Source organism: Sceloporus undulatus, chromosome 1 (assembly GCF_019175285.1).
Source record: "Sceloporus undulatus isolate JIND9_A2432 ecotype Alabama chromosome 1, SceUnd_v1.1, whole genome shotgun sequence".
Lineage (NCBI taxonomy): Eukaryota > Metazoa > Chordata > Lepidosauria > Squamata > Phrynosomatidae > Sceloporus > Sceloporus undulatus.
The window spans coordinates 128,796,804-128,816,060 of NC_056522.1; the positions used below are offsets into that span (position 1 = coordinate 128,796,804).

At 37.8% G+C, this 19,257-nt stretch overlaps 1 protein-coding gene across 4 annotated transcripts in view; it reads left to right on the top strand.

Annotated features, from left to right (window-relative positions):
* Positions 1-19,257, top strand: part of LMBRD1 (LMBR1 domain containing 1) — an 81,106-nt gene that overhangs the window by 12,265 nt on the left and 49,584 nt on the right. For all 4 annotated transcript variants that reach the window (XR_006102499.1, XR_006102500.1, XM_042454960.1 and 1 more), the window contains exons 4-6: positions 8,679-8,776; positions 10,735-10,802; positions 16,801-16,889. Coding sequence is in view for 2 of the 4 variants with exons in the window: in XM_042454960.1 (XP_042310894.1) it covers positions 8,679-8,776; positions 10,735-10,802; positions 16,801-16,889 (255 nt within the window). In the remaining 2 variants the exon portion in view is untranslated. The remainder of the gene's footprint in view (positions 1-8,678; positions 8,777-10,734; positions 10,803-16,800; positions 16,890-19,257) is intronic.

Genomic DNA, 19,257 nt, shown 5'->3' on the forward strand with positions numbered 1-19,257 from the left:
GTTAGTCTCAAAGGTGCTTCAAGATCTCTCTACATTTTGTTTTAAAATTTGATTTATTTTTGCTGTTCTTTTTTGTAAGTTGGAGATGTGTGGATCCAACCCACACGTTCCAGATAATAAAGGCTCTGTTAGAGCAGAATAGGTTTCATTCATCTTGAAGTTGCAATGATGGTTTACCTTGCATTTGATAAGAACTCCACAATAATAGTGTAACTTAATGGTACGTTCACACCACAATGAAAGGATTTCTCAGAGAGTGCTTTTCAATTTACATGTTGTCCATCTTCTGATTTCAGTTAAGTATAGTTATAACTTCCAGTGGTATAGGACAAGGTGACTTTGGTGACTCAGGGAGACAGTTGTTTTGTCGGTGGAACCCTCCTAGGCAGCCACCATAAAAACAAATGAAAACAGAAGTGGCAAGTAGTGGACTTTGGGGGGTTTGCAGGGGGAAATGTTAAACAGTGTTGTGGGGAGGAGAGGAGGCTGTAACTTGTTCAAAAGATGAATTGGCTTCCAAGGTTGGCATCCCCTACCCTAGTTTTGGGGAGCCAGAAAAAAAGTGGCCTAGAGGGGTTAAAGGCTACAAAAACTACCTGAGGCCATGTGAATGCAGGGCATCCTATGGCTCATCCTAAGAAATGCAGGAAGCATGAGTGTTGTCTTGTTGAATTTATATTGTTTCACATCATAATTGCGTGACTGCTGAGGAATTTTGGACACTCTTAGATTGTCTGAGTTTGGTAATTGTAGATCAGGAAAGGGCAACTCCAGCAGGTCTGGAGATTAGGGTTGCCACACTGTACTTGCTGCATGCTAAATATATGTCCTCACTCCCCATATATTTTTTCTGTGGTAAAGCCAGTGGAGTTGGATTTTTATTTCCAGATGTTAAAAACCTCAGAAAAGCCCCCACACCTGCACTAAAGCATAGTCTTGCTCCTTGCTTTACAGGAGAATGGCCACTCCTGAATACTTCCTGGAACAGTAATGCTCCTTTCTGAGGTTTCTCTTTTTTGCTTTGGGACAGTTTGTGGCCACAAAAGTAGGCACTTTGACCTACAAACAAGTACTTTACAGTGAGAAATTATTTTGTGCTATTTCTGCTGAGTTCAGAACCACTGACTATGCGATTTTATATTAGGAATATGTAGTAGTTTTTTGAGAAATTGTTTGCTGGTTCAAACATATGCTCAGCGTGATATTCCAAGATGTCTGGCAGTAGCATATGAGCAGAGTTGCATCTGGATTTCACTATCCATGGTTAAAAAGCCATTTCACTTTGCAGTGTCTACATTTTGCTCTCCTGCCAGGTAAATAATTTATTTATGTAAACAACTCTTTCAAGCTGAGAGGAGCTGATATTTGGTTCTAGCAAGGAAGGAAATAATCTGCTCTATTTTGAATGCGGTATATCACGCTGCTGCATTCGAGAGGATGGGAGACAGTGAAGTGAGCACTGTGAAGGTTTATTGCTGAACTGCTATGACAGATAACTCTTTACTTGCCAACAGTTGTGCAAAGAGGTTACTGTTTGTGCATTGGAACCACTTTTCAGATAAGCTTGGAATTTTAACTTATTACAGGTACACTCATTTGTGGAAATGTAGGTGAGGTAGTAAGATAACACCTCCTCAGTACTGAAGCAGTATTTCAGTATTTTTAATGAAACATCACTTTAATGAGCTTTTAACTTCTGTAAATGCAGGTACATAAACAAATTCCTGTCTTCCAGAAAACGGAGGTACTTTTGATACAATAACATCCTCAAATTCCTGCTTAAGTACTGTGCTATTTTAAGAGGGCAGTGACTTAGATGAACGGTATATAGCAGCCACTGCCTCTCTTTGCAAATCTGGCATATCTGCATGAGATTTGAGGCTTATAAAAGTTCTGAGACATGTTTACTGTTTATTGTTTAGATTTTACAGCAAAAAGGAAAAGGCTTCTGGAAACCTCTGAGTCATGAGGACTGTTGAGAAGAGAGTTGAAAATGTTTCTTTAACGTACTTGCACACATGGAGATCCCCTGTTTAAAATTTGAAGGGATGTCATATTGAGGAGGGAGCAAGCTTGTTTTCTGCTGCTCCAGAGACTAGGACCCTGAGCAATGGATGCAAGCTGCAGGAAAAGAGATTCCACCTCAACATTAGGAGGAACTTCCTGACAGTAAGGCTGTTCGACAGTGTGGAACACACTTCCTCGAGAAGTAGTGGAGTCTCCCTCCTTGGAGGTCTTCAAACGGAGGCTGGATGGCCATCTGTCAGGGATGCTTTGATCTGGGTTTCCTGCATGGCAGGGGGTTGGATTGGATGGCCCTTGCAGTCTCTTCCAGCTCTATGATTCTATATAACCACATTTTTAAAAGGTTTTTTTTAAAGTGGGTTGATTTAGTTTCCACTCACTTGTTAGGTTTACATGTAACAGATGTCCTGAAGTATCAGACTAAGGATCCATCTACTTAAGGATCTCTTTTCCCACAATGGTCAGCTAAATGCTATCAGAAATGCTCTGCTGCCTAAGATTCCAGTTCCTAACTTAAAACCAAATTATGATATAGGTTGAACATCCCTAATTTGGAAATCCAAAACCTGAAAACCTTCACAAAACTTAAACTGTTTGCCACCAGCCATCTGCTTCCACTTTTGAGGTAGTGGCTCCTTCACTCCTGCTCATTAGTCTCTCAGATCCTTAGCCTGAGTGATGTGTCTCCAGCTTCACAAATACAGTACATACTATGTTACTTGTGTTGTGTGTTGAGTATTATGCACATGCTAATATAGGTATTCCAAAATACAGAAAAATCTGAAATTGCGGATAAGGGATACTCAACCTATCGTATATACTCGACTTTAAGTTGAGAAATCTATGCCCCAATATTGACCCTATAGACTTATATAAGGGTCAGTACATCAGTAGTGCTTAGAAAGCTGCAAAAGCAAGCAAGCCTGATGCCCCAATCTCCATTGAACACCAGTTCCTTCCCCTTCCAGTCTGTTTTCCAAGCCTTTGCTCCCTAGTGGAAAAACTCCCCATTTAAATCCATGTGCTTCTCTCTCTGCTCCGTTTTGCAAGCCCTGGCTTCCTATGGAAAAACCTCTTCATTTAAATCCACTTGCTTCTCTCTCTGGTCCCTTTTGCAAGACCTGGATTCGTATTAAAAAAACAAACCCTCCCCATTTAAAACCATCTCTCCAGTCCCTTTTGCAAGACCTTGCTTCCTATGGAAAAATTTCTCCATTTAAAACCACTTGCTTCTGTCTCCAGTCCATTTTGCAAGACCTTGTGTCTTATGGAAACAACTGTCAATTTAAATGCACTTGCTTCCTTTCTCAATCCAGTGTTAAAGCCTCTCCTTCAGCACCTGGGAATCGGTTGGGAGAGGTCCAGAGAAGGAGAAGGGGGGACAGAAGTGGTATTTCCCCCTTTCCATCCATCCTTATAGCCCCCTAAATTTTACCCTCGATTTATCCACGGGTCATATCAAAATGCAGGCTTTTGACCCTTAAACCTTCCCTCGTTTTATACATGAGGTCGACTTGTACATGAGTATGTACAGTATATAAACTAATTTGGCATTATTTTTAAAAACTGCACTATTCTGGCTAGCATTTCAACAATTCAAAACATTGTGTTGTTAGTATTCTTATTCTTAAAATGCTGATAATATTAGTTCTGCATATTTTTAGCTGAAGAATATGTAAATTCATACAGTTCTGTGGTTCATAATGATGGACATGAATACAAAATTCTCAGCTATATTCTTTTCTGAACCCAGGGCCAAGTGACATTTAAATTAATCTAAAATTTTAGAGCTTCTGCTTTAAAATACTTGTCTCTACAATTTAAAAAAAAACCTTCAGATTTTTTAAAAATATAAATTACACAAATTACAGATGCAATTTTAAAAACAAAACCAATGGGGCAGTCCATTTACATAAGCTAGAATATTAAAATAGTGAAAGAAGTCTCTGAGGTATTCCTGAGCAATTCTTTAAATATTAAGGGGCATTGGGAGCGGGGGAGAGGAGAATTGTGTATAGATTATAGGCTGTGGTCAAAAGGTTGATATCTGCATCATGAATGCTTATACCACAAGTGTATTTTAAGAGGGCTGCTCAGATGGCATATAATTTAGCATACTTCCTTACCTGTCCATAACCAAGAAGGAGCTCCATCTTTGGAAGCATCCCTGTTGGAGTGCAGAAACCTCCACTATCCTTATCACTTCTCCGTTCCTGCTCCAGTTGTATGGCACAAGGTATTCTGAAAGCAGATCTGTTTGAACCAAAGCACCTCCCATTCTCTTGATTCACTCCAGAAATATTGAAGGATGGCCATATGATGGGCCTGGAATCGGAGTACTGTCCCCCCCCCCCCCCCCCCCAATTTTATCCTAATTAAGTTCCAGCATGCTCCATGAAAAACCATTCTAAAGTTGCATTAAGAAAGAAATAGTGAACACACTCCCATGCAAAACTGAAGTTTAATGCTCCCCTAGACAAAGTCTGTTGAACCCAGATGGCCTAATTAATACAAGTCTTATCATTAGTTGGCAAAAGGCGATCCCCCTCATTCTAGCTATTTTCTCCTTGGTGCCTAAACAGTTTTCCTTAGAATATACTGCAGTTGCACAAAAGCATACAAATAGTATATATAGGTTGGTCATAAGCAAACTCCAGTTGTATCATGTTCAGTAAAACCAGTTTTCATTATATTTGGGGTTATAATAAGGTCTGTCCTATATTTGCATACCTGGAAACATTGCTTGGGTGAATAGTTTCTTTGTAAACCCATAGACTGCAGAATCTGTCAGAGACATGTTTGTTTAAATGCAATTGTCTTGTGTGTTTCTAGACATTAAAATTATCTGAAGATTAATGATAAAATTTATTCCTATTTCTGTGATGGAATGTTGTACATGTCCGGCCTAAAATTATTATTCTATAAAACTAATGTCTCCACCGTTACGTTGTCATATCTTCATTTGAGACTTTGAAGTGTTGAATTTGGAGACTTTTACCTAATGAAAGTACAGAATGCAAATATAGGAAACCTTATTTTCTGATCCATATGTGAAACTATTCATGAAAGCCACGTGTATATTTCCTCCTGTTAGAAGCATTATCATTTTTTTTCCAATATAAAGTTAGTTCTTTCAGTTGTAAAGAAAACATTTGGTAGGTTTGATGCTGTTGCACACATCAACCTCCAGATGGTAGTAATGATTTGAATATAAATAACAGGCATACTTTCTTACTGTTCTAAATGTCAGAATAAGGAAGGCCTAAATACCCTAAAGGCACCAGATCCTGTCTGATCTTAGAAGCTGAGCAAGTTCAGCCCTGGTTAGTATTTGGATAGGAGACCATCAGGAAATACTAGATACTCTAGGCTATATTTCAGAGGAAGGAACTGGCAAGACCACCTCTTGAGTATTCTTTTCCTTAAAAACCCTATAAAATTCCTGGGGTTGCCATGAATTGATGGGTGACTTGAAAGCATGTGCACATACATGCGTACACACACACACTGTTGGGCAGTCTGTATTGAGTTAAACCTTGAGTTAGCACAATGACTACTGAAATACAGGCTGTTGTTGTTGTTAACTATTCTCATGTTGATCCTGACTCATGGCTGCCCTGTAGCTGAGATATCACCAAGACCCCCTATCCTACTGCTCTGTTTAGGTCCTGTAAATTTAGGGTTGTGACCTCTCTGAGTCCATCCATCTGCATCTCTTTCTACCACTTCAACTTTTTTTACCATTATTGTCTTTTCATGATGTGGCCAAAGTATGACAGCTCATCACCACATCTCATATGCATTTATTTTCTTCTTAGTTGCTTTCTTCATTGTCCAGCTATCACATCTGTACATGGTGATGGAAAATACAACGACTATCACAATTCTAATTTCAGTGCTCAGTTGTATATCTTTATTTGTTAGGATCTTATCTAGTTCTTTCACTACTGTCCTTCCCATTCCTAGTCTTCTCCTTATTTCTTGACTGCAGTCTCCATTCTGATCAGTGTTTGACCCAAGGTATGGGAAATCTTTAATTATTTCTTTCTTCATTATCTAGGTTGAATTTATGTAGATTTGGATACCTGGAAACATTGCTTGGGTGAATGGTTTCTTTGTAAACTCATAGACTTCATAATCTGACAGAGCCATATCTCTTTAAATGCAATTGTTTTGTGTGTTTGTAGACTTTAAAATTATCAGAAAATTAATGATAAAATGTATTCCTATTTCTGTGATGGAATGCTATACATGTCCAGCTTAAAATTATTATACTACAAAATTAATGTTCCCACCCTTATGTTGTCATTTCTTCTTTTGAGACTTTGAAATATTGAATTTGGAGGCTTTTGCCTAATGAAATAACAGAGTGCAATATTTGCCACTAGTAGTATGGTGCCATCTGCGTATCTTACATTGTTTATGTTCGCTTCTGCTATCTTCAGGCCTCCTTCTTGTAAGTCTAACCTGTCCTGTCTCCATTCCTCTTTTTTCTGAGTCTAAACGAAGTCTAAATACAGGTATACCCCATTTAACAAAGTGGATGTGCCCCTAGGCTTTACTTCTTCAACAGAAACTTTGGTACCATAGGTAGAAATAACATGGAAAGAGAGGGGTAGTTTCCTACACCACAAAAAAGAAGAGTGGTTCAACAAGCAACATTTTAAAACCTGTTGACTCTTCACAAGTCCTCAAGCACAACTCGGAAACCAAATGAGCTTTGATTGAAAATGCTAAGTTGTGAATTTGATGAAATCATACAGTATACTGCAGATGAGGTTGGATGATAATGTAACATTTACATAATATTATATGATAACATATTGTGAAGATAGAGATTGGAGTATATTTAGCAAATATTTGATTTGATTTTTTTATAAAAAAAGTTAATTATTTTCCACTGTGTACATTTCCATTCACACTTGTTCATGAAATTGAGGAACCTGTAGAGGCAAATGCTAAGGACACACTCCAGTCCACAGTTCTGCATATGTTCCCACGTGCTTACAGGTTTTACATAGTCATTTCAGCCAAGGGATTGAATCCATCCATGTATTTCTCTTCATGGGTGGAACTGGTTCTTCCATTGAAATGAACTGGAGAATGCTTGAGGGTAGGAAATCTTAGTGTGTATTCAAGATACTGTAAGTAATCCTGGATTGCAACAGGGATCTATAAAAATATTATCAGTGATGGGTTTGAACCTGCCCTTGAGAGAACCGGGTTGGGGATGTGGGAACCACATTCCGCGGCTCCAATCTGGCTTTTTGCCAGTCCAAAAAGAGGCAGCAAAATGCCGCTCCTTTTTGAGATGGTAAAAAGCCGGATTGGAGCCGCTCTTCTGCAGCTTTATGGTGCTCCTGCAGCATGTGATATATAAACGCTCTGAAGCTGGCTGCCATGTGGACAGCTGGGCGGTGTGAAGCCAGCTTGTAGGCATCTTGGGGGAGTGCATCATGCGTACACCACACTGCTAAGCTGACTGGAAGCTGGCTTTTCATGCTGGTCTGTACTGGCCCTATAGTATCTATGTTTTTAACAAACAAGAGCTTAATCTTTCTAATTTTTCTTTTAAAAAACTCACTCTTTTATTCTTGTCAGCTTGACAGCAACATGTTCTATATAATGCAAGTATCATTTCTTTTAAAAAAAAACTTTAGTAGAGATAAACCAAAAAGACTGTAGAACAAGTCATTCTTTGTTCTGCGGATGAACTGCAGCATGATCATATCTGGATTTCTTGTTTGCTCACCAGTGTTTATCTTTATTAAGCACACTGCTCTGAAAGGTTTCACACTTGAATTAAATATCAGACTGAAGCCTTTTTTGGTATTGTCTGATTTTTCAGTAAGAACATGTAAGTGAGCAAGATATTCCTGTGACGGACTGATTTTAACCTAATGTTGTTTGAGGGACATACTTTGTTGTTAATTGATAGCATAAAGGGAGGTTGTATGTACTACTGTCTGTAGGACTACAGCAGTGTAGGACTGATAGTTGTAGCTTGGAATTGTTTTGTCCTGTCCTTTAAGAGTACCTATTGCACTACAATATGGATTGCACCTGCATCCTTACTTAATTTGAAGTTCCTTTGCGTTGTGCACAAAAATATGTCATGAGAAGAAAAACTGCAAAATACACATTCTTATCCCCTGTGTACTTCAAATGGCCTCGTTTTCATAGATGTTTTCACTAGATTGTTCAAAGATGGGATTTAGTTAACCTTTTAAATGGACAACCTAAAATAAGGAAACCTGAAAACAACAGGGATTTTACATTTTACTAGTCTATAGTAATAGTATTGGCTGGCATCATTTCCAAGTTAGTTATGCCTATCTCTGTGTCCCACTCCTTCACTCTTATATCAAACTCAGGACATGATGTCCTCATAAATGGGATTTTGCCTCTTGCTTGCATTCATGTGTATACAGTACTGGGTATATTGATAGCACTGTATGAAAGCATTGCATGTTTTGTGTGTTATGCGTGAAAGTTAGAGAATCCTACTTCAACAGATCTCCAGATCTTTTTTGGCTGATACACCATTATTATATTAATAGAACAATAATGTAATGATAAATGATCATTTTATGTGCTATTACTAGCAGGGAAAGGGATCAAGATATAACTTCATTTTTATTCCTTCCCTTCAGCACTGTATTCCATCATACTGTTCTGTGTATTCTTATGGATACCCTTTGTCTACTTCTACTATGAAGAGAAAGAAGAAGATGATGGCAGCACATGTTCAGTAAGAAGCTTGTTAACTTACTTATTCTGTGGCTGTATATACAGTGAATAAAATAGTTTTCATTTCCTTGTTGTTACACTTGTTGAAATATATAATTAGATGCTTTCTGATGTTAAAAATATTTAGAAGATGCCAGGTTCAGTTGCTGATATCTACAGTTAAGAGCACAAGTTACAACTGATAGAAACGACCAGAACTTGAGATGCCAAATAACCACTTCCAGTCAGAATACTGGCTGACATGATGTTACTATGATGATATGTTAAGGAAGGAACTGGTTAGGTGTGTACAGGTTCCATTAGCAGCCTGAAATCATGTACGACAGTATTTAAGACTAAATCCAGTTATTAGTCCCAAGAGCCAGTGTGGTATAGTGGTTTGAGTGCAGACCAGTGTTCGATTTCACATTTGCCTATGGAAACACACTGGGTGACCTTGGGTGAGTCACACACTCTTCAGTCCCAGAACACCCCGTGATATAGTTACTGTAAGTCAGAAACAACTTTGAGGCACTCAACAACAATGAGTAAATTATGAAAACCAGTGGAATTTATGTAAGGTTTAATTCATTTAAAGGGTGTATTCTGATAGGGGCGTAAGCCAAAATACTGCCTTACATGGTTTCAAACTGGTGTTATATGCATTCCTTGTATGGATTCCATGCTTAGGACATCTTCAGTGTAGCACAATGTCTGTTGTGACTCATAGAGGTTTCTGAGGTTTTGAGCTGTGGTCTTTCCCATCAGTTATAACTTGATGCTCTTAAATATAAATGTCAGGGATTGAACCTGAGAAATCTCTGTATAGCCAGAATGTACGTAAATGCCAGGAGTTTTATAGGTCTAGAATATTCATACTCTATTAAGCTAACTGTTGTTTTTTCTTTTGGTATGAGCCTGTTGAAACAGAAGCCTAGAAAGAAAATATTAATTCAGTACACCACTTTTCTTTTACATTATATTGCTGAAATGTTTTTAGAAAGGCTTCTAGCGAAAGCAGATGTAGCCACTGCCTTGTTACCTGATTCTGTGCTTCTCTGAAGTTGTGTTTGAAGGATTTTCATCAGTGTGATTGTAAAACAAGGGTGAGAATAATTTACTGATATTGTTGGCAGTTCTCCTTTTTGAGTTGTAGTGTCTGTGGAACCAGAAAGGAAACGTAACAATAACATTTGATATTGAGATGGTGGAGATAAATTTCAGTCTAGTCTAGTGACTCCCAAAGTTCAGAAATTCCAGGCTTCAGTAGGAAACTCAGAAAATCTTTATTCAGTAACTGTAGGTTTACATCAGAGACAGAGATGTTCATTGTCAGAACTAAACAGCAAGCGTTGGCAAAGCTTGATTAAACCACCTATAATTTCAGTTCATGGGGGGGGGGCTATTTTCTCATTCTTACACAAGCAAAACATCTTTATTCTTCTTGTTTTCCCATACCAACCCCCTCCTTATTTCTTCTGTCTGCTTTCCCTGTGAAATGACCTTGGCTTGTAGTGTTGAGCTAGGCATGACTCCCTTTTTCTGTTACTTCAACACTCTGTTATTTTGGAACTTAGGCATGTGATCAACAACCCTTTGTAATAAATACTCCATCATATTATATTTACACACATTAACCCCTACTACACATCACAGGTCTGTATGTGCACCAGATATATGACAGGCAAGATGCAGCTTCTGACAGTCTTCTTCCTTTAAAATAAAAGCAGATTACAGAAGCCAAAACAAGTAAATCAGCTATAAGAGAAATCCTTGGTCATACTGGAAATTTTAAATTGTACCATTTGTATTTCAAAATAATACCAAGTTTCTATTTCAACTTCTACTAGAAGAAATCAGGATTCTCAAAATAGATTGTAATATAAACCAGTTAAGGTTGCTTAATGGGAAGGTTGGGCTTAATGCAGAAATCAGCAGGAAGATATAAGCTTTTCTGAATGTACTTACTACTTTTTACAGCATGTTCAAACTGCATTGAAATACACACTAGGATTCCTTCTGGTTTGTACTGCTCTTCTGATAATTGGGTAAGTAGGTTTGTATATTTACATGTCCTTGTGTATGTACTTTAGAATATTGTTGTTAACACAAATGTTATACACCAGCCAGTATGACATATCCCCCAGTCCATTCTGCACCAAATAAAGGTTATAAAAAAAAAACAAAAACAAAAAAAAAATTTGTTTAACTAACTTAATTTTACCAGAAATTTGACTTATTACTACTCTTAATAATCTTGATTCTGTCCCACCTCTGAGCTGCCTCTCAGCACTCCTGTTTTCTTGTTTCATAAATTTCTTAATTTTTTGTGTTTTATTTATTAAAACATTTATCCTGCCCTATATCTAAAGCTTTCAGCAATAGAATCAAATTAAAACAATAAATGCAATAACAGTAATTTTAAAAGACGAACAAAAATTAAAGCATTTATCAGCAAACACCAAATAATTTAAAATCAGTTAAAACAATTTAAAACAATTGTTTGCCAGCAAAATAAATTTTTTTTGGCAGTAATGGTTTGAGTGTGCTTAATTTTGTCATAAATGGTAAATGAGAGACAGTGTGGTATAGTGATTCAAGGGTTGGACTATGAACCTGGAGACCAGAGTGTGAATCCCCACTCAACCATGCAAACCTACTGGATGACCTTGGACAAGTCACACACTCTCAGCCTCAGAAGAAGGCAAAGGCAAACAAACCCTCTAAACAAATCTTGCCGAGAAATCCCTGTGACAGATTCGCTTGGGGATAACCAGAAGTCAAAAATAACTTGAAGTCGCACAATAACAACAACAGCCACAACAACATGGTAAATGTAATGTCTTTTACCTAAGGCACCTTACCCCAGTGTTTAATATGGCCTACCTTCTAGATCACATCTGTGCAATTATGCAGACAGGTTTACCACAGCGAAGATGTATATGCCTAAATATGTGCACTTCGTTTTCATTGATCCACAATATGTATTGAGCCCCTTTGAAAGGTTGCTCCTGATGATTGGTAGATTTTTTTGAAACTGAATAGGGTATGGAACAGGGCTGATGTAGATTGTGGAAACTGGCAAGAATTTGTGTTCATGTTAGTAAATGTTTGGTTCCAGTTTGATCTCTATATTGACCCCATCTTTGCCTTTTTTAGCAGTTGAATCTGAAGAGAGAAATGAGTTAGTATTTGGATATGTCTGATTTTTAGTTAGTGTGATTTAGCACATTGCGTAATAGGTTTGCTTGATAGCCATAGGGTTACTATGATAATGAAGATGTCAGATAAAAACTGTGCATTTTGATTAAATTACTGTGCCAGAATTGTTTCATGAGGCAAATATGTTTGGAGATATGTGCTGGTTAAAAAGGATTTTGTAAATCTCTCACAGTTGAAAGCAACTGCTTTTTGTTGTCATTTTCTTTCTAACATGATAGAACTTATAGATGAGCCTTGCAAGAATGTTAATATAAATATTTTCATACAGGAGAAATAATCTTCATGGGATAATGTATTCTTAAAATCATACTGCTTTATATAGATTACCTCTAAAATAAACTGCCATTAGCTACCTCAAGGTATACCAGTTATTTTCTATAGACCTTGTCTTTCTTATAAGCTTTCTAATTTAAAATATATGACCCAAATAAAAGTGCTTGAAGAAATCTGCTGATGCTCTTATCTTAATATAGCTGTTACTTCTTAAAATGACTGCAGTTCAAAGCACATTCTTCTTTGAAAAGGACTACTGATCCTGCTGTCTATCACTAGATGCATTCTTTCAACTTTTGCACTTTGTGTGTGTGTGTGTCTGTTCCTGGCCTTCCTTCCATTACTGGTCCCAAGGCAGCTTATAACACAGATCAGAATAGAATGTATCTAAAATCAATTATAATAGTAAAAAAAAACCACCTAAAATTTAATAATATATATTAAAAAAGATACTGAATTCTTATCATGACACTGTTTCCATGGCAGTGAGATTAAGTGTTCCTATGAAGCAAGAGACTATGTTGATGGTAGCCGTGCTATTGGTAGGTTCTCACATGTCAGACAAGGCGTTGCTGAGGAGCCAGAATAAATTTGCCGGACAGGCACTGGGCAACAGTGTTGGGGAGTAGTGATACTAGTAGAAGATCTCTTGGAAACAACAGCAGTGATATAATAGCTAACACTTGTTAGGACTATGAAGGAGGAGGCATGGTAAACTCCTTTTGAATGTTTTTTTACCTTGAAAACCCTGTGAAGAAACAGTCCAAAAATAAACAAAAGATAGTGTCAGACGATGAAATTCTCAGTTATAAGGCACTCAACAAGCTACTGGGGTACAGCAGAGGAGAACTGCGAGTAGCACTGTGCTTAATGATTCATTTGGACTCAGGTGGAAAAGACATTAAGCTGGTGATGTGCTCAGTGGTGAAAAGAAAATCTGAAGCTGCGGAACATATTGTAGAAACATGGAATGTAAGGTAGCGCTGTGTAAATCTACAGCTCTATATAAATAAAGTATAATAATAATAATAACATATGTATGAGGGAAAACTAGACATAGCAAAAAAAAGAAATGGAACATATATACATTGCAAAACATGGAGTGAGTGAGGTAAAGTGGACAGGAATGAGACATTTTGAGTCAGATAATTGCACAGAAAGTGAAAATCTAAGAAGAAATGGGGTGTCATTTATAGTGAGGGGAGATATAGCAAAAGCAGTCAAGGGATATAATGCAAAGTCTGACTAAATAATATCAGTCAGAACCCCAAAGGCAACCATTCAGTGACTTAAGTGTAGAGAGAAATAGAACTACTATAATAATGTAGAGAAATAGAAGATGACAACAGAAAAGGTAGAACCAGAGACCTATTCCATAAGGCCTGAGAAATTCAAGAGAATTTAAACCAAGTATGGAGATGCTCTATGGCCAGCAGAGAAACACTTTACATTTTTTATACACAGATTCAAGCATACACAGTTTGAAAATGTTCAAAAAAGTATAAATTTCAAATATCAAACTTTGATTTTCCATTGCTATGTCATTATATTTAATGGGACTTGAGCATACATAGATTTTGTTATCCATGGGGGATCTTGGAACCAAACCCAGTGTATAACAAGCATTCACTGTATAATGAAAATTAATGGGGCAGGCAAGACTGCATTCAATCATCCTATCTGTTTAACTTGCATTATACAGTGCGCCTTTGGCTTATGCAGGGGATCCGTTCCGGACCCTCCCCCACGTAAGCCCAATAGTGAGTATGCTTGAGCCCCATTCACTTCAATGGGCTCATGTATGCGGTGACGGCGTGCATGCGCCATGGGCGCACACCCCATTCGTTCCAATGGGATGTGCCACCCCTTGCGCCCCACACGCTCCCCCGTAGTTCTCCACAGCTTTCAGCATATGCTCAAACCTGTGTATAGCGCACCTGTGTATGACACAGGTGCACTGTACTACTGCCAGAAAATAACAAAGACTTGGAAAGATTACTGAAGAAAGTCAAGGAAGAAAGTGCAAGGGAAAAATTTCCCTAGAAGCCAAAATGACTAAACAAAGATGTCATACTTTGGAATAGTATGGTAAGATATCACTCACTAGAAAAGACAATAATGCTTGGCAAAGTAGAAAGCAGTAGGAAAAGAAAAAGACCATATTCTAGATAGAGAGATTCAATATAGGAAGCCATGGCCTTGAGTCTTCAGGGCTGTTGGTGATAGGGTGACTTGGAGGTCTCTCATTCATTCAGTTGCCATAAGTCAAAGTTGATTTGATAGCTGCTTACATGGATTTCAGCATCCACTGATGGCAAGCCCCCAGTTGTCTCCAGTGGTGGCATGTGCACGTGGCCACATGGCCATTAGGGACAGTCCCTGCTGTCCCCAGTGGTGGTGTGTGCTGCCATTAGGGACATTGGGACTTCACCTGAAGTCCCATTGTAGCTAATGGTGGCACGGCTGTGTGCACGTGCCACCACAGGACAGGGGCTATCCCTAATGGTGCAGCTGTGTGCACATACCACTATTGGGGACAATGGGAATTGAGATCCTGCAGATTTTGGAATCTATCACCAGGGTGGGTGGGTCTGGAACGGATCCCCCACAGATACCAATGTCCCATTGCATAGTTGCCACTTTCTTTGCTTTGCCTTTTCACCCTTTTCTAGACGTGTGCATTTTCTTAGCCCTACTTATGCCTGGTTGCCTCCTCCACACATCCCACAGCTGCCATTTCCTGGAGTTCTTTCCTCATCCATCCAGCCTTTAGTGTGAGCACAGTTATGAATGGTGGAATTTTGTAAGTTCTTTGGCATCATTTTCTGATGCTTTGTCCTTTACATCCTGTGTTACATTCCCATAAGTTTTACCCTTGACTTATTCATAGGTCATATCAGAATTCATAATTTTGGCCCCAAAACATGCTCTCGACTTATACACGAGGTCGACTTATAGATGAGTATTTACAGTATACTTGATAAACCAGGCTTCCCACAGTTGCTTGCCTTATTGTTGTCTCTCAATGCAGCTGGAATTTCATTTGTGCTCTGTTGGCTACCTTTCAAAAATTTTCAGTAAAAACAAACAGAAAATATGATTAACTATCCTCATTCTATAACTCATGTTCTGTTTTCAAGTGTGCTGTGCCAGAGTTGGTTTCCTTCTCTATCAAAAGCTGCTCAAGCTCATTACTCTAAACTGTGTGGGTGTTGTGACATAGCTGCTTGGACCAATTGTCATCTGAAATTCCTGCTTTCAGTCCACTACAGATGAATGCTTGCTCCTTTGACATAAATTCCCTTGTATATCCAGTGTATCTTTTTACGTTTGCCATTTAGAATGTTCTTTGCCTCCAGATTTGTTGAATGTGGAAAAATCTTCTGACTGAATTTATTCTAAAGCATTCCGAAGTATGATCTAGCAATATTTAAATGATGAAAAGGAATTATGACATTATTGCCTAGGATTTTCTTTTAAGAATTCTTGTTATTAAAAAAAATCTAGATTTGCAGTAACAGTAATTACATGACTGTTGTCTAGTTTGAGTAACCTACTTCATAAGAATCCTTAAATATTATTTTGATTTTTGATTTTCCAGTATTAGACTTTTACAGCAAGAGCTGTAAATAGCTTGAGAAGTAGTTAGACAAGAACTGTGGCTAGATATAAAGTTACTTTAAGAGGAAGTCCAATTAACCAGAAGGTTGTGGCGTTCACACGCTACCTTTTTCCTTCGTACTGGAGACAATGAGCCCTTTCATACTACACAATAATAGTACTATGATTCCACTTCAGCTGCCATAGCACTATCCCATGAAATCGTGGGATTCATAGTTTGGTTGGAGGCACTTGAGTTGTTGTGCTCAGAATTGTAAATTTCCCAGCCTAAGCTGATAATTCCAGGAGTCCATGGGACAGAAGCATGGAAATTAAAGTGGAATCATGGTGGTATAATTGTATAGTATGAAAGGACCCAAAGTTTTTTTAGAAATTTTAGTAACTTCTTTTTAGGCTGCAGACTTGATTACAATCAATATGGCTTACCTCTGAGTAGACATGCACAGGATTGCACTGTTTGAAAACTTAATGTACAGCTTTCCAGTCCATTTTCTGTTACTACTTTGAATCACTTTTTTCTCAGGCAATTGTTTAATGCAGTTTAATACTGAGACTGTATTAAAGCAGACCACAGTTGAGCCGTCATTCAAAAGTTTTATTTTTACACTCTTCAGTTTGTCTAAAAATTTCTGTCTTATCTGAGGCTTTATTCACATCAATAATTATTAACATTTTATATTCTTGGCTGGCTTTCTGTAAGTTTCTAATGAGACATGAAACAGATTTTATGGTAGCATAGAATCAGATTTTAAAAATGGGTTTGAACAGAGAAACTTCTTGAAAGAAAATGAATTGGTTTTCAGCTTAGTGAAGGCCCTTGAATTATCCATGTAATTGGACTTCATTCCCAGTACCATCCCAGTATATCCTATCGAATGTTTGGAAGAGAACTTTCAGAGTATAATTTGTTATTATTTTTTCTTGCTGCAGAGCCTTTGTTCCACTTAATATTCCTGACAAGAAGAATTCAACAGAATGGGAGAAAGTGAAGCTTCTGTTTGAAGAGCTTGGAAGCAGTCGTGAGATATTTTTTTCTCCTATTGATAATAAAAAGGACTCATTCAAGGGGTTCACTCTCTTTCTATGCTATCTGATAAGTCTCCATGCTAAAAAGCCCCCATGGTCAGAGGTCAATGTATTTTGAAATAATTTTGTTTGGGTTTATGCATTATAGGTGCCAATTTTTTATATTCTCAACTTAAAACTGAAATTGGATGATAAACTGAGAGCAGTGATGACTTTGTCTTCCTTCTGAATGTAATTCATTTCATGAATTGGGGATCTTAGATGTACTAATAGATTCATCATACACGTTTTCATTGGAACTAATAAACTTCCCCCCCCCCTGTGATATATGTGTGTGTGTGTGTGTGTGTGTGTGTGTGTGTGTATGTGTGTGTAGTCTTATTAGGTTCTATGCCTGATTATTTAATTAGTTTCAAGACATTGATCTCTTGAGACATCTCCTGTATAGTAATTGGAGCATTCAATAATTGTCTGTCCTGGTCATTTTATAATGGAAACTGTATCTGATTAATATGTTGTAAGATATCAGCATCATTAGAATTTCCAGACTTGCATTAATTTGTTCAGCAGTTAGTATAATCAATTATTATTCCAAGATTTTTTTGGGAAAATGGGATAATGCCAGTGCCTTTAAGTATATTAAACAAATGAATAAAAAAAGTGCAGAAGGAGTAAATAAAAGTATTTGTCACCCTCTGTGTAATTGAGACTTTATTTGGTTAGAGATGACTTCAGATCTTCCAAGATATAACTGAGAAAAGTATTACTTGGAGATTTAGACATCAGAAATATGGCAGAACAGAGAAGATATGAGGACTCTCATTTTACCTTTAACTTCAGAAGTTGTGCCTAATTTCTTCCTATTTTATTTGTTTCTTTATTCCATTTAATGCTGTCTTTCTCCCACAAAGAGATCCAAGATAGTTCACAGATAAAATTATTTAAAAATTTTACAATAGAAATTTAAAAACAACCATTTGGTAGATGAAGGGAATGCTGTAGACATAGCATATCTTGATTTATATCTTTATTTCAGTAAGGCCTTAGACAAGATCCCCCATGACATTCTTGCAAACAAGCTAGTAAAAAACAGGCTAGGCAATGCTACTGTTAGGTGGATTTGTAATTTGTTAAATGGCTGAACTCAAAGGTGCTCACCGATTACTTGTCTTCATCCTGGAGAGAAGTGACCAGTGGGGTGTTACAGGGTTCTGTCTTGGGCCAAGTGCTACTCAGCATCTTTATCAGTGACTTGGACGAAAGAATTGAGGGCATTCTTAACAAATTACTAATTGGTATCAAATTAAGAGGAGTAGCTAATACCCCAAATGAGAGGATCAAAATTCAAAATGACCTGAATAGATTAGAAAGCTGGGCCAAAACTAACAAAATGAATCTCAACAGAAGGTACTGTAAGGGTACTGTAAGGTACTACACTTAGGACAAAATAAATAAATAAAATAAAATGCATAACATAGGATTGGAAACACCTTAACAACAGTACATGTGAAAGGAATCTAGGAGTCCTAGTAGACTACAAGTTGAACATGAGACAACAGTAAGATGCATCAGCTAAAATCGCCAATGCACTTCTAGGCTGCATCAATAGAAGTACAGTGTCTAGAGCAATGGCAGTAATAGGTCTACTCTATTCTTCTTTGTTTGGGCATCACCTGGAATACTGTGTCCACAATTAAAAAAGGACATTGAGAAACTGGAGTGTGTCCAAAGGAGGGTGACTAAAATGGTGAAGGGTCTGGAAACCATACCCTATGAGGAGAGAGTTAGGGAGCTGGGTATGTTTAGCCTGGAGAAGAGAAGGTTAAGAGGTGATATGATAGCCCTGTTTAAATATTTGAAGCACTATCATACTTAGGATGGAGCGAGCTTGTTTTCTGCTGCTCCAGAGAATAGGACCCGGAACAGTAGATGCAAACTACAAGAAAAGATATTCCACCTAAACATAAGAAAGAACTTCCTGACAGCAAGAGCTGTTCAACTGTGGAACACATTCCCTCGGAGTGTGGTAGTCTCCTTCCTTGGAAGTTTTCAAACAGAGGCTGGATGGCCATCTGTCGGGGGTGCTTTGATTGGGAGTTCCTGCATGGCAGAGGGTTGGACTGGATGGCCCTTGTAGTCTCTTCCAACTCTGTGATTTTCTCATACTATGAAAATCATCTAGCTAAAACAGTATAAAATTACATTAAAATACAAAATTAAAGCACACCCACAATTTAAAAGCCTCCCTGACATGATTATTCTTGGGCAGGGATCAGTGGTATGGATGCTCAAGTTGATTCTAACTCCTTCAAAAAATGTAGGCAGCAAACACATTTGAATAAAACAGTTTAGTGGATTCAA